This window comes from Mangifera indica, chromosome 4 (genome assembly GCF_011075055.1).
Source record: "Mangifera indica cultivar Alphonso chromosome 4, CATAS_Mindica_2.1, whole genome shotgun sequence".
In the NCBI taxonomy this organism is placed as follows: Eukaryota; Viridiplantae; Streptophyta; class Magnoliopsida; order Sapindales; family Anacardiaceae; genus Mangifera; species Mangifera indica.
This window is the reverse complement of record NC_058140.1, coordinates 15,675,139-15,703,009: the sequence shown is the minus strand read 5'-3', so window position 1 is coordinate 15,703,009 and position 27,871 is coordinate 15,675,139. Positions and strand designations below refer to the sequence as shown.

Genomic DNA, 27,871 nt, shown 5'->3' with positions numbered 1-27,871 from the left:
AGTTTTTTATAGGCCAAAGGACTATTTCCCACCCAAACTATGATGAACTCTCAAAGTTCCCTCCATTAACTTTGAAAAACTCATTTACCCATCCATGGGCCGTTAAACTTAACTGAGTCCGTTGGTTATATCATTTTCCCCTCCAAACCCTAAAAACTAACACTTTCCCCCCAACCTAAGTTTTCAAAAACTGTATTTTTCCCCTAGGGTTTCCAAATTCAGATTCAATTTTTCCGGCGATGACCGACACTCTCCAAGCACCTACTCTCCCTCCTCGACGGCACCTCCTTCCGACCGTGCAGCCTCCGATGCTCCTAGGCGTCGTCGCCGACGAAGATGAGGGTTTAGGGGTAAAAAATAAATTAAATTAAAGTTTATTTTTAATATTATAGATGAAATGACGATTTTATCCCTGAATTCGTCAATCTACCCTTTTTTTTAACAGCTCATAGGTAGGTAAACGGGTTTTTTAAAGTTAACGGATAGGAATTTGTAGAAAAAACATACCTTGGGTGGGAAATAGTCCTTTGGCCTTTTTTATATCAGATATCTAGTTTGTATCGTTACATTTTTATAGTATAATTGGATATCAAGTAAAATGCAATCTATTACTTATATATTTACTCAATTTATTAACCATGTAAGCTATATTTAGTCTTACACAATTTATTAGATACATTGTATTTTCTATTATTCACTTATACTCTATTTGAAAAATACCTTTTTGTGATGTTGGCTATTATCTAATGTTATTTGAACACGCTAGAATGATTTTTATTATATTTTCTAAAATTTTATCTACATGATGTGTATAAATTATATTTATACACAAAATATATAAAAACATAAAATGATTAACATTGACAAATTGTTCTCATTCATAATAACTATTGATATTATAAATAGGCATAATTTTGTGCTACAATCCAGTTGCCAAAAGATGTCCAATTTAGACCCACGATCCATTCGCCCGGATGAGTTCATAAAAAAAAGAAAGAAAATGAGATTGATAAATATAAAACTGGCCCATGTTCTTATTTTTTTGGTTAAATCCATTTTGATGAGACATGCTCTTCAGGAATAAATGCAATTACTCTTAGATATTTGATTACTTTGGTAGTCTTCCGAAGACTTGACATGTACATTATCGATAGCAGAGACTGAAGAAAATAGAAAGCAGATTGAGGGAGATGAGTGAAACCAAGCACTAAGTAGAAACATTTCAACAAAATCCCAGTTATTACAAAACTAAAACAAACTCACTCAAAATTTGAACTACTAGAGGATTGATTTAATGACCATTCAAAACAATGTTTGTTGATCAAGCCTTGAGTCTTCCATAAAACTTAGCCTTCTCCTGTGTTGTTTGGAACCGACCATGGCCAAACTTGGAGGATGTATCAATGAACTTGAGCTTAATCTCCTCCATTGCAACTCTGGATGTCTGCTTCAGCAATGACTGCCTCAATGTCACAACACGCTTTTTGGTTCCGACGCAGCAGCCCTTGATCAGAAGATAATCTTCTTTCACAATACCATAGTGGGGGAATCCTCCCATCGGCGTAATATCCTTCTCAGTCCTGGTCATAGAAAAGTCCAGGAGTGAAACTTTAAAAAAAGTTACATCAATGTGTTGAAGAGTAAGAGAAGTAATTAGAACCTGTCATAATCGGTCATGGCAGAGTGAGAATCGTCACCAGTCTTTCCAAGCTTGTAGATTTTCTTGTTCATCTCTGTGCGGTGGTGGTAACCATTCTGTCCAGCCCTTGCAACAGTGAAGGAAACCCTAGCAGGATGCCAGGCACCAATACATGCGACCTTGCGAAGACCACGATGAGTCTTGCGAGGAAGACGAGTAACACCCCAACGAGTAACCACACCCTCATAACCTTTACCTTTACTCACACCAATTATATCTATCATCTCATCTTTCTGGAACACAGCATCAACAGGAATTTGCTTCTCAAAGAAACCATATGCAAAGTCAACCTTCTGGGCAATGGTTCCACCGTTGACCTGGATCTCCATCAGATGGGCTTTCTTTTGCTTCAGTCCCTTCATTTTTCTTATCTACAAAATGAAACAAATAGCAAAACCAACAGAAAGTTGAGCACACTAGCATCAACTAGAAATGGGATTATCAAAGTTTTGGTCCTCTTGGGGGAAGAGAACACCTGGGTGTGGGCCAAGACTCGAATCACAGTACAGTACTTCTTAATTTTCTCCAACTGAGCCTCAACATCTTTTTTCCCATCTTCACTTTCAAACTTCTTTGGGTACTTGGTGAAGGCCTTCTTCTTAGATTTGCACCAGTTCTTATAGAACCTTCTCTTAATCTCTTCACTGAGATGCTGAGCCCAGACAGTGCAAAGAGAACGAAGTCCACGGGGTGTCTTGACATAACCAACAACCCCGACGACAACCATGGGTGGTGTTTCTATAATAGTTACCGCTTCACATGCTTCCTTTTTGTGGAGTTCTGGAAAACAAAAATTAGAAGGTTAAAAAAACTATCAAAAGCATGGAGGAAATGGTGACTCTTTCTTAGTTTATACTAGGGTTTCAACTTTTTGATCTTATTTCAGCACTAGTTTTTTAAATCATTATGATAATACAACTTATAAAAAAAATTAAATAGAAATATTTGCCAGCAAAGAAGTAAAAAGCATACTTAGAAGAGTTGAAACTCACTTGATCCTGGTTTCTCCACATCTCGGACAATGTGGGTCATTCCTGCTTTGTAACCCAGGAAAGCAGTTAATCTGCATGGTTTAGAAGGATCATCTTTGGGGAATGCCTTCACTGTTAAGCACACACAGAGAATCAAGAATGAGAAACTAATGACAAAAATTCAAATGAAGAAACCTTCCTGACAACAAATTTGAGCATTTTAGAATCTTGATGACAGTGAAAAATACAGCCAACGATCAGTCAAATTCAACGAAAAAATGATAATACAAGACATCAGAACATTTATGATAACAACAAAGATTAGATTGACAAAACAATAACACAAGCCAAAATGGATAGAAGCATCATGCAACACAAATGATACTATAGCTCATCTGCACCAATTCATTCTGAAAAAAATTGCATTATAGAGGGAAAAAAATCACACTTGAAATTGAATAATAAATGCTGGTACATAAATAAAAAAATTACACAGTATTATTATGCATACTCGTGAAATTTCTACAACACAATTAATTGGCATGCAAAAATATAATATTTCTCATCTGCAAACATCATTTGGCAATAACATAAGCAAGTTCATAAACCTTTTCCTCTGTGTCGGGCCGCTCTCTTTCTTGGGAGAAACCCCAAAGATCCATGCCTTGGGTGTTCAAACTTACGATGAGACATCCTCCCCAAAAAAAGCTTACTGCAATAATCATATGTTACTTCAATGGATTTATAATTCAATACACAAACAATAAATTGAACCCAAATTTTACATAAATAAAAACATTAAATTCACAAAGTTTCATGACTTAATTAAAAAAATAAGGAAAATATGTTGACACAAGTGATAAAATTCAGCAAAAACAAACAAATTTAATAGATTTTTCACATCTTATTTAACCCCTTCACAGATAAATAGAGTTGAAAAGTACGGACCTGAAACAAAGTATAGATAAAGTCAAAAATAAACTACTTTTGATCATTTTATCTTGCACACAGCAAAATAGTTCAGTTATAAACATTCTGAATATCTATCAAAAAGAAAAATAATAAAGGTGCTGCAGAAGGGATGAAAAACTATAACACAAACTTACATGAAACCTCAAATAAATAACAACACTAATAACAAATTTTCTAAATTTAGAACTAGAAATGATTTTTTCATCAAGACAAATGAAAAGCTGTAAACATGTTTCATAAATCAAAATAAAATTTAAAAGGACAATTACTAGATCTATAACTTCAACAAAAACTTTTTAAAAATTTTCAAACAAGAAAAACGGGCTTTAATATAAAATACTTTGAATATCATAAAACATGATAAGAGTTGGTGCTTGCAATGGATAACAATTGTATGTCACAGGCAATTTTTGGCAAATGATGGAAATTGGTCCCCAACCAAAGGCCTATGGCAAATAAGTATATGCCAATTCTCAAGCTCATAGGTATTTCTTTCCAAATACCCATATTTGGGTTTTCGGTAAAAGAGCCCTTTTTCGAGACTCCAGCCTTGATTATTAGTCACCCATTTCTTCTGGGGATACAATTCAATCATCCACCAAGACATGCTCAACACCAATATGCATCCACATAAAAGGGTTTCAAATCACAGAAAAAAAAAAAAATCAAAACTATCACCAACAGATCTTTCATAATAGGAAAAACAGACATGTTGAAAGATCAGACAGTTCTAAAATCTACAACACAACTCATCTAGTTTAATTTCAAACAAAAAAATCCACGGAAAATGAAATGATATTGTGAAGATTCAATATTGCATCTACTCAAGTATGTTCCAAAAATGAAAACAGCAAAAATTTTTGCCCTCCCATACTAATTGATAATTAAACGAATTGATTACGAATATTTGAAGTTGGTCATTGTACAAGCGACAAAATCATCTTATACACACACACACTACTAAATTTAAAAGAAAATTTGATTTTTTATTCATAAAAAAATTTATAAACATCACATCTAAGTTCCTATCAAATTGTTGTTTCATATAAAAACAAAAAGTAAATTAAAAAAATTGCACTAGGCAACCCCTAATATTCATTCAACACAAACAGAACACTTTAAGGCTAGCTCGGTGAGTTAACACAAAACCTTCTAATAGAATAACTAGCATAAATAATTAGAAAGAGGTGAAAGTACCACCAAAGATCATAAATTTACACCATAAACAAATAAAAAACTATCATACAAACAAACCCGTAAGATAAGAACACAGGAATCTGCTTTTCATGATAACAGATCTCTTATACCCACAAGGATATTTAAAAACAAAAACCTTTAATCAATAAAACGAAGTATAAATATGTAAAGAGATGAGTTTAACGAACTGATTTTGAGAAGATGTTTAAGACTGTACGATTATACCTCCGGGGTTTAACGAGAAAACGATAGAATATTAGAGCGGCACTGGCTTTGAAATGGAAGCTTGGTGTGCTCTTAGATTGGATTTTATGGTGTTTCCAACTGAGATTTGACGACTGTGATTGGTTCTGAGGATTTATTTGAATCGTTTGATTTTCACCCTAGGGTTTTGTCAATTTGGGCTAATTATTGACAGGATCCAATTGGGTTGGCCCGTCTCATTTTTGGGCTCAGAAGGATCCGAGTTATGGTTTTTCTTGAAACATTATCAGTGGGAGATAATAATTAAAAAGGTTGTGAGTCTGATTTAATTTAAAATTATTCAATAATTTATTATATATAATTATTAATATTTAAATTAATTTTTGCATGTGCTTTTAATATAATGAAAATGACAAAATTAATAACTATTATCACTAACAATAATAATGAGTAACATAAATTAGTCTTTAGGTATTTATCATCGTATAGTAAAATTTTATGCTCACAATTAAAAAAGAATAAACCGTTAACAAATATTTTTAGGATTGAGTGGGTATAAGTATTCTATTGAAAAAGTAAGAACCGAAATTGATTGAATACTAAAATTTCAGAATTAGAATCGAAACTAAATAAAACAAATTCTTTTCTGAAACCTATCCAATCAATTTTTATGCTATTTCTTCCCAAAGTTGTCTACCCATAATTTTTTAAAAATAACAATAATTTTTGCAACTTCGATATATTTCCCCCCACTCTATTTTAACATTATGCTCCTATAGGTTTTGCTACTCAACTCATCAAACCCTAAGAGAACATAACAAACCGGCGACAATTAGAACACCATGCCAAAATCTGAGAGAGTAGAGTTGGTTCAATACGGCGAACCAGAGAAGCTCAAGAAAAGTAAAGAAAGAATTTTGTTTTCTATTACTTGTATATTCAATCTTTACATGCAATGACTTATATACTGTAAACTCTAATCTCTTTTTGGTAATATAAGATTTGTACAAAAAAGGATTATGCTTTGAATAGAAGAAAATAATCTGCTCATCAATGTAAATATGATCTCTAGGGATGTGATGGCTAATAATCTGGGATATGATTTGCATGATTTTCAGGGATGTAGATGTGATATGATTTCCAATACACCAAAAAGAGAAAAAGCCTACATGCCCACTTCAACATTCTTTTTTCAACAGGGATGAATTGAACAAGAAGAACAATAAGATCAGCATCATTATATTTACATCTACAATTTGTTTAAAAAAACAAACACAAAACGAAGGATAAGAAGCTCCAAGTTGTGAGGTTAAGATATTTCAGGAAGAGTAGTGTGGACTGTAGAGAAATTTCTTTGTGGAATAAACATGATCGCAACAACTTCAACGTCTTTCTGAAAATATTGTCTTTCCTTCAAACACATCATTTTGTTGCCAATGGCTCACAAGTATACGAGTCAATCAAGTAATATAAAAAGATGTCGATCCCACAGAGATTGGTTGTTAAATACTAGTTTATTTTGTAGTTTAAATTAGTTAGAGAAATAAAAATATTATAGATTGGGATTAAATTAAAAATAATAAAATAAAACAACTAACTAAATCGAAATTAACAAAGAAAAATAATCACCTAGCAAATTAAAACTGAAATACCGATTATAAAGAAGCCTAGGGTTTATGATTTCATTATCAATTACTCAAAAATCAGTAACGGATCCAATTAAAATCAATGATAAGATGAATTGTTGATGGTTGATTATCCTATTTTACCTAATTCCTCTCTCAAGATTAATTAAGTGTGTTAAGATTAAAAACTTAACTACTTTCGTGGTATGTTGTTAATCAAAACCTATTAATTTCTATGACAATCAATTTGCCTACAAAAGATTTATATTTATCTCTAAATAAAACCTTAGGTTTAGCAAAGGCATGAACTAATTAGGTATGTATTTCTCAATATCACACTCCAATCTACAAACAAACATGGTATTAGACTCTAACACCAAGCAAGAAGTTAAAATCACAATTACTAAATCAAACATTCATCATCATTAATTAAAAATCAAAACCCGTTACATAATCCTTGAGAATTTATAGATTCCTCATAAACCCTAATAAAAGAAATTAGTTATTCATGACTATAAAGTTCAAACTACATAATAAAGTTAGAGAGAGAGACATTTTGAATCAATAAAAGAAGATAATAAAAGAGATAAAAAAAACTCTAAGATCTTCAAATCTTGATTCTTTGGGTCTTTTATATTTAATCTTGGATCTTCCCTCTTTTACTTATTTTTTGGAGCTTTTTCTCTCTAAAAATTCTTTGAGCTGTTGTATATTTGGTTCCCTCCTGGAGAAGACATAATTTTCTTTTTATACCTGTCACTTAACCTTATTTTATGTTTTTTTATCTATTTACGCCTAATAATTATGGACACCAATTATGACCATAAGACTGTCCATAATCACTCTCTGTCTCTTGATGTAAACCCTTATCATTTGCTTTTTTAAGTTTCCATTTTCACTTTAAAAGGGGCTTGAATGACTCTAAATCATCTAAAAATATAATTCAAAAAACAAAATAAGATCAAACCATCAAGATTAAATAAAACTTAAAGAATTTAACAGAATAAATATAAAACATGTATATAAATTGGTCGAGTGTAGGATCTGATATATTAAAAACTACCTTAAAAATAAATGTAGACATCGAAATAACAAAGATATCTCTTGTCATCAGCGAGAAAACCTTAAATTTTATTGTATTTATTTTTCACTAATAAAAAAGATCTAAATAATTTGTAATCCCTTCACATTTCTCTTTAAAGTATCGTTGTTGTTATAAACAGCCCAATCGATATTGTCCGCTTTGGGCTTCAGGCCCGCACGGTTTTGTTTCTCCACTTTGGGAAAAGGTCTCAACTGGGTTAAGGGCTTCTGGCCCCTGCCTATATACACGCTCAGTAGACTGCACGGGAGCGATGTGGGACTTCAGGTCACAACACACCCCCCCATCGCGAATCGTGCTGATAACGTGTTATAAAATTAATTTAGCAAAGATAAATTATTAAAGAAGAATTGAATAAAAAGAGAGGAAGAGAGCAAAACAATTATTATTTCCGGATTAAGAGAAGAGAAAATTGTAGTTTACATGAAGAGAAGAGGGGGTATTTATAGGCAATTTGCCTCCCCTCCAGCCAATAAAAATAATTCCTTCCAGGCTAAGCTTCAGAGGCATTTAATGCCTTCCTATTTCTTTTGGCTAAAGTCAAAAAGAGGGGGTGGAAAAATCCACCATCTGCAACACTTCCCCTTGGATTTTCACCACTTACAGATAATTATATTAACCTTGCTAAGGAAAAACCCAGTGGGATAAAAACCAAAGCAAAGGAACATAATTATTAAATGTCCTGTAAGTTGGCGTTGGACGTCCTTAAACTGCCTCGTTAAAAACCTTACTAGGAAAACCCAGTGGGACAAAACCTAGCGAAGGAAAAAAGAGTACAGTGCACCTTTTGTCCAATATTGAATAACCTTCAAAATTTGCCTGATGAATGCTCCCCCTGATAAACGCTCTCCCTCTTTATAATAGGATCAACTTGGTTGCTTGTTGAGCCGCCGCATACCGATGTTATACATTAACTTCTCAAATGTTGATGTCGGTAGTGTCTTAGTGAACAAATCTGCAAGATTCTCACATGATCTGATTTGCTTGACATCAATCTTTTTACTCTGCTGGAGCTCATGAGTGTAAAAGAACTTCAGTGAGATATGTTTGGTTCTGTCTCCTTTGATGTACCCACCTCTAATTTGGGCTATACATGCTGCATTATCTTCATATAATATGGAAGGAGTGTCTGTTGTAGAAGGAAGACTACATGCATTCTGAATATGATGGATGACAGACCGTAACCATATACATTCTCGGCTGGCCTCATGGAGAGCTAAAATTTTTGAATGATTTGAAGAAGTTGCAACCAAGGTCTGCTTGGTGGAGCGCCATGATATAGCTGTGTCATTATAAGTGAAAACATATCCCGTTTGTGAACGGGCCTTATGGGGGTCAGAAAGATAACCAGCATCTGCATATCCAACCAAACTAGGATTTTTAGGAGATTTGACAGAATAGAATAATCCTAAATCTCTAGTCCCACATAGGTAACGGAGTATATATTTGATTCCGTTCCAATGGCGACGGGTTGGTGCAGAGCTAAATCGGGCCAATAAATTAACTGCGAAGGATATATCCGGTCTCGTACATTGGGCCAAATATAATAAGGCTCCAATGGCATTAAGATATGGTACTTCAGGATCAAGTATCTTTTCATCTTCTTCTTTAGGATGAAATGGGTCCTTTTTTGGATCAAGAGACCGAACAACCATTGGGGTGCTCAAAGGATAAGCTTTATCCATATTAAAGCGTTTTAATAATTTTTCAATATACGCTGCTTGATGGATAAGTATTCCATTTGAATTGTGCTCGATCTGCAGGCCGAGACAATATTTTGTTTTCCCCAAATCCTTCATTTCAAATTCTTTTTTCAGATATTCAGCAGTTTTTGAGAGCTCTTCAGGAGTCCTAATTAAATTCATGTCATCAACATAAACTGCTACAATAGCAAATCCCGATTCTGACCTTCTGATAAAGACACATGGGCATATAGGGTCATTCACATAACCCTCTTTTTTCAAATATTCACTAAGGCGATTGTACCACATACGTCCGGATTGTTTTAATCCGTACAATGATCGTTGTAATTTAATTGAGTACAAGCCTCTTGAATTGACACTTTTTACTTCAAACAATTTGTATCCTTCAGGGAGTTTCATGTAAATTTCAGTGTCCAAATTTCCATATAAATAAGCAGTAACTACGTCCATTAGACGCATATCCAGTCCTTCAGAGACTGTTAAACTGATTAAATATCTGAATGTGATTATATCCATTACAGGTGTATATGTTTCATCAAAGTCTATACTGGGCCTTTGGGAAAAGCCTTGGGCTACAAGCCTGGCTTTATATCTAGCAATTTCATTTTTCTCATTTCTTTTTCTCACAAATACCTATTTATATCCAACGGGTTGTACGTCTTGAGGTGTTGGAACTACAGGCCCAAACACTTGACGTTTTGCTAGAGAAGCTAATTCTGTTTGAATTGCTTCTTCCCATTTAGGCCAATCATGTCTTTGTTTGCACTCAGCCACAGTACGTGGCTTAAAATCATCATCATTCAGAATTTCAGTAGCTACTGCAAATGAGAATATATCATCAACTATAATTGTTTCACGATTCCACATTTCTTGTGTATGAACATAATTTAAAGATATTTCAATATTCTCATTTTCCTGTTCTTCAGGATATTGTACCACTTCAGGGGTTTGTGCCACTTCAGGGGTTTGTGCCACTTCAGGGGCTTGAGTCTCTTCAGGGACCATAACCTCTTTTGGAGGAATATTTGTTTGATTATTTGCCTTTCTTTTTCGAGAGACAGTGTCCTTCGATCCAACAGGTCTACCACGCTTTTGGCGTGAGGTAGATGGATCAGTCACGACTCGAATGGACTGTTCAGCAGTCACATTGATTCTTGATGGTGCATTAGTAGCTGGAACATGTGATCTTGTCACTTTTGCTGTATCCACAAATGCATCAGGCATTTGGTTGACAATAATTTGTAATCGCACTATCTTTTGCACTTCAGTTTCACTTTGGGATGTGTGAGGATCTAAATGAGACATGGTAGGTACATACCAAGTAAGTTCATGCCTAACTTCAGGAGGCATTTTCTTTTCCCCTAAAGATGGGAAAGTTGTCTCATCAAAGTGATAATCTGTAAATCGTGCAGTAAAAAGATCACCTGTTAATGGTTCCAGATACCTAATAATAGATGGTGAATTATATCCAACATATATTCTCAAACAACGTTAGGGTCCCATTTTTGTGCGTTGAGGGGACGCAATAGGGACATATACAGCACAACCAAATATTCTCAAATGAGATACATTAGGTTGGTAACCAAGAATCCATTGTAGGGGAGAATATTGATGATAAGAAGAAGGTCGCAAGCGAATTAACGCTGCAGCATGTAATATAGCATGTCCCCATATAGAAGTAGGTAATTGACTTTTTAATAATAAAGTACGTGCAATTACCTGGAGTCGTTTGATAAGAGACTCAGCTAATCCATTCTGTGTGTGGACATGCGGGACTGGATGTTCAACCTCAATCCCCATAGACATGCAATAATCATCAAATGTTTTGGATGTAAATTCACCAGCATTATCTAGCCATATTGACTTGATCGAATAATCTACGAAATGTGCTTTTAATTTGATAATTTGTGCTAACAGTTTAGCAAATGCAACATTTCGACTAGGCAATAAACAAACATGAGACCATCGTGCAGATGCATCAATTAAGACCATAAAATAACAAAATGGCCCACTTGGTGGGTGAATGGGTCCACATATATCTCTTTGAATCCTTTGCAAGAATGATGGGGATTCACCTCCAATTTTGGAGGGAGATGGTCTTATTACTAATTTGCCTTGAGAACAAGCAGTGCAGAATTGTTCACTAGACAATAAAATTTTATGATTCTGTAATGTATGTCCATGTGAATTTTCAACAATCCTACGCATCATTGTAGATCCTGGGTGGCTTAAACGATCATGCCAAAGCATAAATGCTTTTGGATCAACGAACTTCTGGTTCGATACTGCGTAGGTCTCAATTACCTTTATGGTTGTATAATACAATCCAGATGATAAAGGAGGCAATTTTTCTAGTATAAGCCTTCTTCCGGAGGCATTACTAGTTATACAGATGAATTCTGCACCATTTTCACTCATGGTTTCAAGATGATAACCATTTTTTCTTATATCTTTAAAACTTAGTAGATTTCTTCTGGATCTACTTGAATATAATGCATCATTGATGCTTAATTTGGTCCCATTATTTAACATAATTGTGGCTCTTTCGGAGCCTTCTATCAGATCAATTGATCCTGATATGGTGGTTACTTTAGCTTCAATTAATGCTAAAGATAAGAAAATTTTCTTTTCCTTAAAAATTGTGTGCGTTGTTGCACTATCCACCAAACATATGTCTCCCACATCAGCTTTTGAAGTCAACGCTTCAATTTTGGAGTCCATTTCCTTTCATTTAAAATTTACGTTAGTTATAACGTATACAAAATATTGAAAGGAAGAGAACATGACAATAAAATACAAAATAATATGTATGACTCCAAAATAAATATATATGATGGATTTAATTATAAAAATTTTGGGTATTTCATACTCATAATAACTACTTCTGGTAGTTGCGTTCACTTCAGGGAACGATATATAACGAGAAAAATATTAATTCAGAATTTCTTTTCTGATATTGCTACTACAGGAGCAAAAATAAAATGTGGGGAATATTTTATCTTCCACATTCAGGAAAAGATTCTGAATATTACAGATTTATACTAAATATAGAGTCATTGTATTCATATTTCAGCTTGCAATCCTTCAGGGATATGATGTCAAAAGATAATAGTCTTATATTTATCCTTCTGGGATATGTTATTTAGTTAGTTTTTTTTTTCAAGGCTCACAAATTTTAGGTGGAGACTCATGTAAAAAGCCCATTTAATATTATCCATCTAATTTTAGGAACTTCAGGTTCAATTATTGTCATTTTTACAAAACTTCTGGTTTTGTAAACAATATATATGAGTTAATCTTTGAAACTTCAGGTTCAAATATTATTTCATATTTACAAAACAGCTGATTTTGTAGGAGAAATATTAAGATTAATTTTGGAAACTTCAGGTCCATATATTATCTTATATTTACAAAACTTCTGGTTTTGTAATTAGTATTCAGAATATATTTTGGACTTCAAGTCTATATTTTTCACACTTTATGCAAACTTCAGGTTGCAAAGGTGATATCATTATTAAAATAAAGACTTTGATGAAACTGAGGACTTCCTGCCCATATTTATGAAACTGGGGACTTCCGGCCCATAAACATGTATTCTCATGATTTTACAAACTTCAAGTTATAAATCATAAAACTCGGGACTTCGGGCCCATATATATGATTTTTTCACGATTTTACAAACTTTAGGTTGTAAATCGGATATAAATAAAAATAAAGATTCAAATAAATAAATATGCGAATAAATAAATATTCAAATAAATGGAATACAATGAAAATAAATATTTAAATAATATCAGGACTTTCGGTCCAGATTCTTGGTTTTGTAAGCTTCAGGTTACAAATAATATTTATGACTTCAGGTCACAAATTTATAATTTCGTAAACTTCGGGTTACGAATGATATTCTGGATTTCAGATCCAGATTCATGATATTCAGGACTGCAGGTCCAGATTCATAATTTTGTAAACTTCAAGTTACAAATAGAATTCATAACTTCAGGTTCAGATTTATGATATTTCAGACTTCAGGTCTAAATTCATAATTTTGTAAACTTCATGTTACAAATAATATGCAGGACTTCAGGTCCAGATTCAAGAGTTTCAGAACTTCAGGTCCAGATTTACAATTTTGCAAACTTCGGGTTGCAAATATTGTATAATTATAAGGAAAAATTAAGCAGAAATATAACATAAATTAAAAGTCAACTAGGACATCATAACTGGGATATCTGTATTTATAATATTTAAGCAGCATAACGGCGTAATATAAAGATATAATATACCTGAGCTGATCGTGCTGATAACGTGTTATAAACAGCCCAATCGATATTGTCCGCTTTGGGCTTCAGACCCGCACGGTTTTGTTTCTCCACTTTGGGAAAATGCCTCAACTGGGTTAAGGGCTTCTGGCCCCTGCCTATATACACGCTCAGTGGACTGCACGGGAGCGATGTGAGACTTCAGGTCACAACAGTTGTAACTTTGTTTTGTTTTTTTAATATTCTTCTTACATTTTCATAAAAATATGTGTCTCCACATGTCGAGATCACTATTGTCATCACAAATCATAACTAAAAGTTGATCTCTAATTATCAATACTTGCAATAATTTACACAACAACATGCAATAATTTATTTTCTTAATTATAATTCAAAATAATAATTTAATAATAATAATAATAATATATACACCATATTAATCAACCCAATGAAAACAAAATTTTAAAAAGTGAGAGGCCCTATATTTATATTTTCCACTAAAACATTCTACAAATGAATGATTAAGATATTGATGCCTTAGATACTCTCAAAGTTATGAAATTGGCCTCAAAAGTGCTTATAATGGAGAACACAAGGAAATGAAGAGAAATTCTTTACAGATTAAGAGGATTCGTGGTGGTTTTCTGCACGTATTTTGACGAGAATCCTACTAGATTTTCCATTGTTTAAGAAGGAAAATACCATGCATATCCCAGGCGATCTTCTAAAGTGATACTGTTCTTGGAAGTAATAGAAAATTAATTATATAATATAGTTTTATTAATTGTTTTTGCGTCCATCCATGGTTTAAGAAAGTAATGAGGAGACAAAATTCAGTTCAGCAATATATTAATTTTGTCTTATTAACTGAATATTCGCGGAGATATGCTTTCAAGACATTGGATTAATGGGATGGATTCTCCATTGTTTTGGAACTTCCATATTCAAAATAAACAATCAAAGATAAAATAATCAAAACCCACTTCCGAAATTAGTAATATTTATGTAATAACACATATAAAAGTGTATTCAATTATATATTTAAAATGACATTTTATATTACGTAAATTAAAAGTATAATATCGATATATTGTTAAGAGATTTATCTAAACTCTTATATTTGACATCACACATTTTGCCATTCAAATCGGCAAAAAATTTATATCTTTCTTCGCACGAAAACATGATCACCTTCCAAAAACCCACTTGAGCATATATGGCAACTAGAGATAAAATTTGCATCATTCTTCATACGGAAACAGAGTCACCTTTTTCAGAGTTTGTTGGGTTACATGATTGAGAGATTTCTTGTAAATTCAGTATTGTAGTTGTATTGCCATGGGCGCCATGGGACCAGCCAAATCAAATGTTATTAGAAACACACTTCAGACAAGTCACTCTCGAACCTGCAAATACTAGTGCTTTTTTGTTCTCTGCTAAGCAGCTTCCAAAGCTGGCCCTGCTTAACATTGATTCAAAGAAGAAAATAGTTCAATAGGGTGAGCCAGGAATAGCTTAAATCGATGCATCCAAGCGTGCTTTCTATCATCTGTTTAGTGGGCGATCCATTGAGCACTACAACTCACTGCTATCTTACTAGAAAGCTGTGCTAGTTTTTTTTTTTTTTAATTTAGTCCTTTTTTTATAACTGAACTTTGAACGAACTTTAAACCCTTTGACAACTCAAATATGATTATATTTGATTTTAAAAACTTTTGAAATAAAGAGATCCAGCAACAAAGTTGTTAAATATATCTACAAATTTAAATTAGATTAATTATTTTTAAATTTCTTTATACTTTTAGAACAGTCTCAATTTTTCTTTTTCTCTTTTCCTTCCCAATTTTCATCTCTTTTTCTTTTCTCTTTCCCAACGTTTGAACAAGAGGACCATTTTCCATTTCCAGTTCACCATCTTTCAAAGATTAAAGAACCTAGGCAGCCAGCCAGCCAGCCAGCCAGCCATCTTTTAACAAAAAAATAAAGCTCTGTATTGCCAAAGTTGTTCAAAGGTTTCAGCAGGCCTCAAAGAATTAAAGTCTGCCGTAGAGTCCTCTGGTCAAAAGACAATATTATTCTTCCTATAGTTTATCTATGCTAATTAATTAATTAATTAATCAATTGATGATTAATTTATATTGCTATATTTATGATCATAATAATGCTTATTTGTAATATTATTTAGACAAATTATTTAGTGCCACCCATGTTCACTTTTTCCTTTTCTTTATCTTTCTTTTCTTATTTTAATTTCTTGATTTTTACCTTTCAGTCACTCTATATATTGTTAATTTTAACCTTTGCCTTTATCTCAGCTAATATTACTTTTTGTAAGAATGAGCTATTAATATATATATAGAATGTTAAAAATATAAGTTCATAAAATTTTGATTTTTTTTTTTTTTACCGAATTTACAATTCAACCCTGATGACATTTTTTGCAATATCATGATTTAAATTATTTATATGTGAAATGTTTCATATTTATGTGAAATATTATTACATGATTTAAATAAAATTTAGAAATATAAATTTCAAACATGGGATTGGTAAAATCTTTTGTGCTTTCATTTTCTCATTTTCTAATCATAATTCATCTTGACCAAGTGACATGATAAAAATTTCATAAACATGATAAGAATTTTCCCAGATATGAAATGGGTAGACTTTACTATATATGAAGAAAGCAATTAAAAAAAAAAAGGAGAAGATTAAACAAGAAACCAGTTGACATTCTTGATGACCAAAATATAGACAAGAATAAAGTTGGAAAGTGAAGAACAATTTTGATGAGCTTGAAGATGCTTAATTATATTCTTTTCTGTTTAGTTTGTAAATATGTAATTCAACCGACCAAGAAGGAACATAACAGTCTCACCCAAAGCAGCTTTTATCTTGTAAAAGAAAGATAGAGAACCTGGTTCTCTTTCTCTTAAGTCCTCACGTTATGGTGGATTATTTTTTAGCAAAAAAAAAATTATTTTCTGGAGATATTTATTTATTTGAGAGATACTTTTTGGTTATAATTTAAAATGAGGGGTTAAAAATTGACGGAATATTATAACTTTTGGATAAAAGATTTGGGTATTATAACGAGAGTAGTAAATAAAAAATTTAAAAAAAAAAAGTTAAAACATTTTGAAATTGGTTGAAAATAAACCCTCAAACAAATTTATCTTTTATCTTTTTATTTAATTTATTAACTGAAAATAAATCTTAAAATTACCATTCCCCAATTACTTTCACTCTCTTTTGGAATTTAATTTCTTCTTACATAAAATATAATTTAAAAAACAAAGCAAATGATTCTAAAGTTGAGTGGTGTTCTGGCTTTTAATATTCGAGCATGGAAGATTTGGACAAAAGTGAAGTTTAGATGTTTCTTCTTGGAATTTACCTACAAACTTAAAACTCCATGCGAATGTTATTGTTTTGGTAACCATGAGTCACCACCAACCCAAAAGAAAGCCACAAGATGGTGACCCTTCAAAAGGGCCACACACACCTTCCTTTAATAAGAAAACAATGTCATCACTGCATCCTTTGAATATAAAATTTGAGTATATAAATAATCTGTCTTTATGTATAGACAGAGACACTTCAAAACACCATCCCCTTGCTAGTTCCCCAGTTTTATATCAATTGAAACATATGTGTATATATATATATATTTCAGAATTAAACACTTGCATGAAAGATTTTATTTTAATTGTTAAGAGCAAAAACAATCTTATATGCAAGAGTTTACTCTTCTTTGTTAAAGTTTAAGTTTGGAACTTTAAAAAAAAAAAAAAACCTAAACAAAAAGACACTTAATTTTATATATATATTAATTCTTTCAATGGAAAAATTTTAAAACTATTAGAACCGATGATTTTTGATTATTTTATAAGAAACAACCTTATTGTTCTATAAGAAACAATCTTATTGATCTGTTTATGTATTTTTTGTACCTAATATGTTGATGAAAGGACCAAAGGAATGACCTTTTCTAGTGGAAAACAATTAAGAGGCTTCTTAAATGATCAAATATATTAAACAACGTTATTTTTGTATATAATATTTGAAATAATTGACTTCAAAAATTAATAAAAATGATAAAGTATTACATTTTTTAAGTTAAAATCTGAATTTAAATTTTTATTACATTCATAAAATTTTAATAAATCAAGTTATTATACCCAAATTTTATCTATTTAATAAATACCATCAAAGTTCCTTTTTATAAAAAACAAAAAAACAAAATTTGGAATGATCGTTTCTTAACATATAAAATGGCCATTCCAGTGTATGAAGCAAATACGCAGGCAACAACAAAACCCACATGAGAGAGAGAGAGAGAGAGAGAGAGATAGCTGAGGTTAATACAAGCGCACTCTTTCCCATGTACGAGGGGCCATGGATTTTTCTTTAGATAGAGAAAGAATATAAAGAAATTGTGATATATATTTTGAGTTTCATGGTAATACAAGAGCACTCTTTTCCATGTGAATACTAAAACAAGGAGACTCCTGGATTTTTCCCTTCTTTTCTTTTGAAATGAAAGATCAAAAGCAAAACCAAAATACATTTCCCCTCTCTCTCACTCTCTCACTTGCCTTTTACTTTTCAGCCCTCTCTTTAAGACTACTCCATCTTCTAATAAAGCTCTCTCAATTGCACATTTAACAGAGCCTCTTGGTCCCAAGGAAGGAGAAGGAATAAAGTTGATTATCACGAAAGTGCTTCCACTGGTGAAGCGCTTCTTCCATGCAGCCTATTCTCGCAACATATAATTATATATTGATCATTATTCTATGTTATTTTTACCAACTTTGTAATGATATATTAATTATCATCATCTTTTACTTCTTACACTCTTCCAGTTGTTGCAGGCACATGTTCCCAACTCAATGTAAAAAAAACAAAAACACACAAAAAATTTACTATTATATATAGGTTTATGAGAAAGGATGATGACAGTATAATTTAGAAAGTAGATCATTTAATTATACACTATTCAATGGGTCCTAGGCATAGATACATAGATAATCAAGATCCTAAGACTCTCTTTATCCCACTTAAACATCTTTTATGATAATGTCATGGCTATTGGGAAATTAAAAAATTGTTATCTAGTCATACTATATTGTTAATGGAATTTGAGATCATCTATTTGAGCATGATTTGTGATTAATCTATTATGCTTTTTTTTTTTAGAGAAACTCTACCCAAATCGGATCATTAAATTGGGTTGAAAGGAATCACATCAAACAAAATAAATCTTGATTTAATAAATAACCAATCATATAATCATTTAATCAAATAAGTTAAGAGTTTAATCTTGATATATTACTAAATAAGACTTGAATTTAAACTCTATATATACTTATTTGTATAAAAGAAAAAGTTTAACAATAATTTAAATATGAGTAATATTATATATACTTATTTTAATTCTAAAATAAGTATATTTAATGTTATTTTATTTTTAATTTAAACTCATAAATTACATAATTATATATATTAAATACATACTTTTTTTTATATACACAGATTTTATTACTTAATTATTAGCATGACAGGCAAGGACAATACTGAATGGCTCATTTATGATTGTAATATAAAGAATTTCAGATTGCAAAATCAGAAAATACATGGTTGTCATTGATCAAAAGCAAAAGGACAGTTCAGACATTTTAATGATTGAAATCCAATTCCATCACCTCTCTTATTCAAAGCAATAAAAGAGGCCTTCTTTGATTAAAGCAAAAGGGCATTTTTGTCATCCGAATAAAGATGCAAAATAAAGAAAAAATTGAAGAAAAGCACCAACTTTACTTTCCTTTCCTTTAACCCTCACTTTAAATTTCTGTTATCCAACGGCTGTTTCTCCTATTTTTATTTATATCTGTGTAATTATATCCAACCCCTTTATGTTATAATATTTACAATCACCCCAATTCTATGCCCCTGTTTCTGCCATATCTTTAAAGTGGTTTGTGATATTTGCCCTTTGCTTTATTTCTCTTTGCTTAAAGAGAGGTTCACAAAGACAGTATACACTCAACACAGAACTCAAACTATGGCCATTTCTTCCAGAAATCAATTGAAATTATTGCAATCATATTCTCTTCCTCTCTGAGCGAGAGAAAGAAGAAAAAGAAAAGCAAAGAGTATAAAGGAGAGGCTCAGCTTCTTCCTTGTGTATGAAGACTCTTTCTGTGAAGATGTTTGATTCCTTAAGCCCATACACACTTGAAGTTTCTCAGATTCTCTTCGCTTTTCCTTCTTTTCACAGAAAATCTTTACTCACTCAACTGCTTAAATCCCTTTGTCTTTCCCTCAGGTCCTTCCAAACTCAGTTTCTTTGAAAAATTTCCCATCAGAAACATGGTCTTTTTCATTGTTTTGTCACTCTTCTCTCTCTTCACCGCCACTATTTCTTCTTCTATCTTCGTCTCTGCCTCTTCTTTGGTCGATGATTTTCATGTCCTTGTTTCTCTTAAACAAGGATTTCTAACCCCTGAACCGGCGTTAACCTCCTGGAATGCTTCAAATCCAAGCTCAGTTTGTTCCTGGGCTGGAGTTTTTTGCTCCCAATATAGAGTTGTTTCATTGGACTTAACGGATTTGGACCTTGGTGGTTCAGTTTCAGCTCAAGTTTCAGGGCTTGATATGCTCACCAATCTCTCGCTTGCAGGAAACAACTTCACGGGCAGCATTGAGATTGCTAACTTGAGTAGTCTTCAATCTCTTAACCTCTCAAACAATCAGTTTAGTGGTGCATTAGATTGGAACTACTCAACTCTTTCAAACTTGGAAGTTTTTGATGCTTATAATAACAACTTCACTGCTTTACTTCCTCTGGGTGTTCTCACATTGGAGAAACTTAAGTATTTGGATCTTGGTGGCAACTATTTCTATGGAAAAATCCCAGAAAGTTATGGAAATTTAGTAGGGCTTGAGTATCTTTCACTTGCAGGAAATGATCTTCAGGGGAAAATTCCTGGTGAGTTGGGGAATCTGACAAACTTGAAACAGATTTATTTGGGTTACTACAATGTTTTTGAAGGTGGGATACCGAAGGAGTTTGGGAAATTGGTGAATTTGGTTCACATGGATCTCTCAAGCTGTGGTTTAGATGGTCCAATCCCTCATGAAATTGGGAACTTGAAGCTGCTTGACACTCTTTACCTCCATATCAATCTTCTTTCCGGCTCGATTCCGAAACAGCTTGGTAACTTGACAAACTTGGTGAACCTTGATCTCTCCAACAATGTACTCACCGGAGAAATCCCTCCTTCATTCATCAATCTCAAGCAGCTCAAGCTTTTCAACCTCTTTATGAACAAGTTGCATGGTTCAATTCCAGACTATGTGGCTGACTTGCCTAATTTGGAGACCTTGGGTCTGTGGAAGAACAACTTCACTGGTGTGATTCCTCAGAATCTTGGTAGAAATAAGAAGCTTCAAATCCTTGATTTGTCTTCCAATAAGCTCACTGGTACAATTCCTGAATTTTTGTGTTCATCTAATCAGCTGAAGATATTGATTCTCCTGGACAATTTCCTTTTTGGGCCAATTCCTGAAGGCCTGGGAACTTGTTATACCCTCACCAGAGTGAGGTTGGGGCAGAATTACTTGAATGGAAGCATTCCAAATGGCTTCGTTTATTTGCCTGAGTTGAATTTAGCGGAGTTGCAGAACAATTACCTATCAGGGTCATTGCCTGAAAATGTTAATACTTCTTCACAACCTGTTAAATTAGGGCAGCTCAATTTGTCAAACAATCTTTTATCAGGGCCTCTACCATTGTCAATTTCAAATTTCTCCTCCCTCCAAATTCTTCTTCTCAGTGGAAACAATTTCTCAGGTCCAATCCCTCCTTCTATAGGTGACCTCAGGCAAGTATTAAAGCTTGATCTTAGTCGAAATTCACTTTCCGGTCCAATCCCACCGGAAATCGGAAACTGTTACCATCTTACTTACCTTGACATGAGCCAAAACAACCTCTCTGGTTCAATTCCACCTGAGATTTCTAATGTTCACATCCTCAATTACTTGAATTTATCAAGGAATCACTTGAGCCAAAACATCCCCAAATCAGTAGGTTCCCTGAAGAGCCTCACAATTGCTGATTTCTCCTTCAATAATTTCTCTGGCAAGCTTCCGGAAACAGGCCAATTCACAGTCTTTAATGCCTCATCTTTTGCCGGCAATCCTCAACTCTGTGGCATTCTCTTTAATAATCCCTGCAACTTCACCACAATCACTCGTGCACCTGGAAAAGCCCCTGGAGATTTCAAGCTGATTTTCGCATTAGGCCTGCTCATATGCTCCCTGATATTCGCCGCTGCCGCCATAATCAAGGCCAAATCCTTCAAGAAAAATGCCTCAGATTCCTGGAAAATGACAGCATTTCAGAAGGTGGAATTCTCAGTGAGCGACATCCTGGAATGTGTCAAAGATGGAAATGTGATAGGCAGAGGAGGAGCCGGGATTGTCTACCATGGAAAAATGCCAAATGGGGTCGAAATTGCGGTGAAAAAACTACTCGGTTTCGGAACTCACAGCCATGACCATGGATTCAGAGCTGAAATTCAAACACTAGGCAACATCAGGCACAGAAACATAGTCAGATTGCTATCATTTTGCTCCAACAAGGACACAAATCTCCTGGTTTATGAGTACATGAGAAATGGCAGCCTGGGCGAGGCGTTACATGGCAAAAAGGGTGCATTTCTTAGCTGGAATTTGAGGTACAAAATTGCCATTGAAGCTGCCAAAGGCCTATGCTACCTTCACCACGATTGTTCACCATTGATTGTTCATAGAGATGTCAAGTCAAACAATATTCTCCTCAATTCAGCCTTCGAAGCTCACGTCGCCGACTTCGGCCTTGCCAAGTTCCTCATCGACGGCGGAGCATCGGAATGTATGTCAGCAATTGCAGGAACTTATGGCTATATTGCACCAGGTACATACAAATCATCATACTCTTATCATTTTAATTATTGGTTTAAATGATATTTATGTTTTTTAAAATTTCTTGTCAATTTTAATGATAATCAAGTTTTTAAAAATTAATTTTGAATTTTCTAGAATTTTTGATAATCAAGTAATTTTTTTTCTAATTTTATTAATATATAAGTTATAATATTTAGGATATATATATATATTTAATTCATATTTAAATTTTATTTATTTTCTTTCTCATTTTAAGTTGGGTTTTGAGTTTGAATGTGTTTTTGTACACACGTAATTATTATTGTTTTTAACAAAGTTGATTAAATAAATTTTAAATACTAAAAATGTTTTTCTTATTTATTTTATTATATTCACTTAAATTTAATAACATGCTTATACTTTAATCAAATCCTACCTTAAACGCCAAGAATAAAATATAGTTAAAAGTATCCAAATCTTTTCTTTTTTTTTTCAATTTCTCCCCTGGATATCTTTTGATAAAATATCTGATGTGTCTACTGATTTCTAACCGTTGATTTAGATACCTAGTACATCACTTTCCTAAATCCTGCGGTTCTCGCTTAAACCCATAAAAAAAGCGGGGTGCTTAAATAGTAGAGGATTGTACCCTGAGCCTCTAATGGTAAAATGAAAACTCCAAAACACCCGTGATTAATGACACAAACCAGTAATCACAACTCAGTAGATTTGGTAGACGAATCAGTGACTGTCAAATTTGGTATTAGGGTCCACAATCAGAAGATCTGAAGGGTCAAAATGACAGATTCAAAAGAGTGGACAGACAGCCTGATGGACTTTGATTTTCGTGAAAGGGACCGACATCTTGTCACCAACGCAGTGTGTTTTCTAAATCTAAGTTTTGTAAGATCAAACAGAACTCTTTCATTGGGGGACAACTTGTTTTGGTCTCGCCTGTAAAGGGTTTCTTTCAAAAGCTAATTCACACCCTTTTTTGTCTTTAAATGGTTTGATATAGGCAAAATAAAGTAATACTGTTTAGTAAATTGAATCTTCTTCTATTATGATTTTTCATATTTAGTTTAATAAATGTAATATTGTTTTTTAATGTAATTCCAAATATTGTGATTGCAGAGTACGCATATACATTGAGAGTGGATGAAAAGAGCGATATTTACAGTTTTGGAGTTGTTTTATTAGAACTTCTCACCGGTCGTCGTCCAGTGGGCGATTTTGAAAAAGGTGTAGATATTGTTCAATGGAGTAGACGAACAACAAACAATCGCAAGGAAGAAGTTCTATGTATTCTTGATCCAAGGCTAACAATGGTGCCCAAAGAAGAAGCAATGCATGTTCTCTTCATAGCAATGCTTTGCATCCAAGACAATAGCATTGAGAGACCAACCATGAGAGAAGTTGTGCAAATGTTATCAGAATTCCCTCATCACTCTCCTGAGTTTCAATCTTCATCTTCTTCATTCAAGACTATTGAAAAGGAAAAAAGATTTCCCTAAATTGAAGCTAATCAGTTACAAGGCCATCCAGCAAAACTTATTTTAGCCTTTTTAGGGTTTTATTGTGTGTTAAATCAAGCTGATTTTGTTATGCAAAGTATATGTTTATTATTATTTTTTTTTTCGCTTAGACTAGGAGAGAGGAAAAGAGATGTACAACAATAATTTTATGAAGTGCACTTCACTTCTTTTTAAGGAGTGAGATAAGGGCCCTTGCTGTTTTGAGAGAGAGAGAGAAAGAGAGGGAGACAGAGAGCTTGCAGGCTTAACGGGGTCAAGCATGTTCTCTTTGTATTATAATATCATGGTGATGATATAGAAATTTTATATTTTATTACTTTTTATATTGTCCAAATGATTATTCTTCACCTAATTTTAAATATAAATCTAATTTTTTATCAATTAATTATTAAAAATTTATTAATTTATATTATTATTATCAAAATAAAATTATCGTTTAATAAAAATATTTAATAAACTAAAAATTATCATTTTTCATTTATTAGATTTAAAAATTTAATAAATACTCTCATCTAAAGTTTAAAAAATAAACATTCCCTTTAAGTTTTTTGAGCCACCATTGCTAATGATGCCCACATTCTTTCTTTCTCTCGATTTCTCTCTCCCTCCCGTTCCATTCTTGGCCATTACCGAATCTCATTATCTCATTGGCCGATAATGGTTGAAAATAGAATACGACTGAGAGAGAAGCCAGAGAAAAAGAAAACATCGTAGTATCTAATTGTCGATAGTATCTTAAAAAACCCTAGAAGAAAATAAACCCTTTTAAACTTTGGATAAAGTGAATTGATTAGTACCTGAAAGTGAAAATATAATAAATTTTTAGTTTTTAAAATATTTTTATTAAATAATTATTTTATCTTTAATAGTAATAATATAATTTAATAGATAAATAAATATTTAAATTTTTGATAGGTGGAAAGATAGATCTTGCACCAAACCCTGGGTGGGAGAAAGTCATTTGGCCTTATATATATATACGTGTGTGTATTATTCTTCGCTAATTATTTTTTGTTTTCTTGTATCAAGGGCAGTCATTCTCTGTTTATTTTTTAAAATACTTATGAGAATGAAAATATATAATTAGAAAAGATATTCCTGAGCCCCCTTAGATTTGGTAAATTATTTGACAGTCCCTGTAGTTTTGTGGACTTGTAATGATGACGAGAAGGTATCTACGTCATTTGTCAATCGTAATTAATATTTTCCCTGGAACAATTCCTAGCACACTTCGAATTATAAGAGTCAGAGTAACCTGTGGAGGTGGAGCGTTTGCCATCCCGGCATCTTTGAAAGGAATATGAATTAGGTGAAATGGGTGGAGAATGAAGGAATCAAAACTTTCCATTTTTAAGGGATTCCTCATGGTACTTTACTCAGTTTGATTCTATTTACCAGTTTCTAACATAAATGGTAACCCAGTGTATGATAAGTAATAAACTAAACGGAGATAAATCATATAGCCTAAAAAGGCCAAATATTATTCTACAAGCCACTGAGATAAATGGGTTTTTTTTTTTCTTTAAGGGAAATTCAAAATTCTGCCCATTTTTGGACTTGTCTATACAAATTTACTATATATTTTTTGCATATTAAATATTTATACCACAAAATCCGAACACTTCTTAAAATACCTTTACGTTTGATCATGAGAAAAACGAGGAGCTTATCTTCAACAATGAGAAAAACGTGGGGTTTGAGGGACTTCTGTGTACAAAAGCAGGAAAATTGAAATCTTCAACAATAGGGGGTCGATCTTGGGTCAGCTAACTAGTCGAATATTTTAGATAACCATGGAAAAATGAGGAGCATATCTTCTGTTGAGGCATAACATTCTTATCTTCGTTGGTTTGAAACACCTGCCATTTAGGGTTGTTCTGTAAATTGATTTTCTCAAAAAATTTGTACATAGGTATTACAAGAAAATGTAATTTTGTTGTTGAAAATTCCGGTATAATTATTGATATTTATTACAAAAAGATGTTTAAGGAAAAATATGTTGATTAATTTCAAATAATTATTAAAAATTGTGTGTAGAAATTAATTTCTTAGTTATTGATTATAATTAAAATGGTTGAAAATTATTTTATCACAGTAGTCTTTTACTACAAACTCACTCACTCTTTCATCTTTGCACAAGTTAAAAACCAAAGGCTCTCCTGCATATTCACCTAAGAGTTCTAAACACTATAGGATAAAACCTGGTTTGCCCAGAACATCTACAGCAGTAATTGGCAAATTGAACTTTGTATTTTATCAGCTCCCCAAATCCATATTATTCCCAAGATCAAGGATGCATGGGGAAGCGCTTTAGAAAATAATGTTCAGGGAATCAGAAAATGGTTTCCAGCAAATGGATAAATGCTTCGTCCTCTCTGCCATATATGCTTTTACAAGAAGCACTTCTTACAAATACGTTAAAGCCATTCAAAGTGCTACTTTGACAGATATTTCCTCCGAATAAAGCAGTGGGTAATAACATAACCCAATTATACATCTACACCTGAAAGTGGATGATTGGTTTTATAATTAGTTATTTTAAAAGGGAATCAAGGAATGTGTATAGTGTAAGCTTGTTTTGTGCGTCTGATTATTTAATTATTTTGAAAGTATAAATTTCAATGCAGATACAAATTAACATTCAGTCTGATAGAACTCAAAATTCTTGTCAGAAGTTTGTTGAATATATAAAAAAATCATGAAAGCTGAGGCATACTGCTGTGGATGCAATGTCAAGACTTGCTGGCTTTGTTGCTGCCTCCCAGTTTGTTGTTTGGTAAGAATTTCAGCCAGTACTTTTTCAGTTTCAAGGCCAACTAAATTAATCTTCAAATATATATGCAGGAAAAATATAAAATAACGAACTCAATGGTTAACAAAACTAATAGAACAATAAAATTTCCGGGACAAAAGTCTAAGTTGGAATCTCTATCACGAAAAATAACAATAATTGTTATTGCTAATTTACTTGATCTTTTGAGCACTTCCTAAAAAGGGTAATAAGTTTGTTGTTGTTGTTGCTTTCTTATATTAAATCATCATGTTAAATAAAATAAATTCATGTGAATGTAAACATGGATGTAGAAACGTTGCTGCTATTGTGCTTGTTCTGTTGCTGAAGAATCAAAGCCAAAGAAGAGTTGCTGTCCGTGCAAGAAATCCAAGAAGCCTGTGAAGAAAGTGAAGGTCGACGATGATACACCGGTAAAGTTCACCCATACAACTATAATTTTCTTCCCTGTTTTATCTTCAAAATTTTTCAATTTTTATTCATACAAACTTAGAGGATAATTTATGATTAAGTAATATAATTTTTTTCTAACGTGATGCATGATGTCAATGGCAAATGAATTGAAGGAAGACGGCAGGTGGAGAACATATCAGAGGCAAAGAGAAAAGAGTTCTCAATATCTCTCAAAATGAATTGTGGGAAATGCAAATGATGAGAATTGCAAGAAGCTTCATCAATTTACTCATCAATTTCAACAAGTGCCATTGGTTACTCATCAATGCAAATGAATTCTGTTTGTACTAGAATAAAATTTGAAAATACAAATAAAAAATAATCAGAACACAATAATATAAAAATATATAAAAACTTTAGTTATTATTATTAACACTCCTTCAACATGTCTCAATTAAGTTCTATTACAATAAGATTTCTTTAAACATTCAT

At 32.7% G+C, this 27,871-nt stretch overlaps 2 protein-coding genes across 3 annotated transcripts; one reads left to right on the top strand and one right to left on the bottom strand.

Annotated features, from left to right (window-relative positions):
* Positions 1 to 1,195: 1,195 nt before the first annotated feature.
* Positions 1,196 to 5,217, bottom strand: LOC123215028 (60S ribosomal protein L3-2-like). 2 transcript variants are annotated; one of them, XM_044635065.1, is made up of 6 exons: positions 5,065 to 5,217; positions 3,279 to 3,382; positions 2,692 to 2,802; positions 2,175 to 2,479; positions 1,661 to 2,070; positions 1,196 to 1,580 (listed from the first exon to the last, which is right to left on the bottom strand). In XM_044635065.1, the coding sequence occupies exons 2-6, from the start codon at positions 3,361 to 3,363 to the stop codon at positions 1,322 to 1,324; spliced, it is 1,170 nt and encodes a 389-aa protein (XP_044491000.1). In that variant the 5' UTR covers positions 3,364 to 3,382; positions 5,065 to 5,217; the 3' UTR covers positions 1,196 to 1,321. The 2 variants fall into 2 exon arrangements, with proteins under 2 accessions (XP_044491000.1, XP_044491001.1); XM_044635066.1 differs by having other exon boundaries at positions 5,028 to 5,150.
* Positions 5,218 to 19,763: 14,546 nt separating this feature from the next.
* LOC123212887 (leucine-rich repeat receptor-like serine/threonine-protein kinase BAM3) lies at positions 19,764 to 24,511 on the top strand. Its single transcript, XM_044632114.1, has 2 exons — positions 19,764 to 22,691; positions 23,795 to 24,511. The coding sequence occupies exons 1-2, from the start codon at positions 20,105 to 20,107 to the stop codon at positions 24,172 to 24,174; spliced, it is 2,967 nt and encodes a 988-aa protein (XP_044488049.1). The 5' UTR covers positions 19,764 to 20,104; the 3' UTR covers positions 24,175 to 24,511.
* The last annotated feature ends 3,360 nt before the right edge of the window (positions 24,512 to 27,871 follow it).

Bases quoted from the DNA above. Each gene is read 5' to 3' on its own strand.
- LOC123215028 (XM_044635065.1), bottom strand. From the start codon at position 3,363: ATGTCTCATCGTAAGTTTGAACACCCAAGGCATGGATCTTTGGGGTTT. The intron at 2,071-2,174 runs GTGTTCTCTTCC...TTCATTTTGTAG, and splicing joins GAGTCTTGGCCCACACCCAG to ATAAGAAAAATGAAGGGACT. The intron at 1,581-1,660 runs GTTCTAATTACT...TTCTATGACCAG, and splicing joins GCCATGACCGATTATGACAG to GACTGAGAAGGATATTACGC.
- LOC123212887 (XM_044632114.1), top strand. From the start codon at position 20,105: ATGGTCTTTTTCATTGTTTTGTCACTCTTCTCTCTCTTCACCGCCACT. The intron at 22,692-23,794 runs GTACATACAAAT...TTGTGATTGCAG, and splicing joins TTATGGCTATATTGCACCAG to AGTACGCATATACATTGAGA.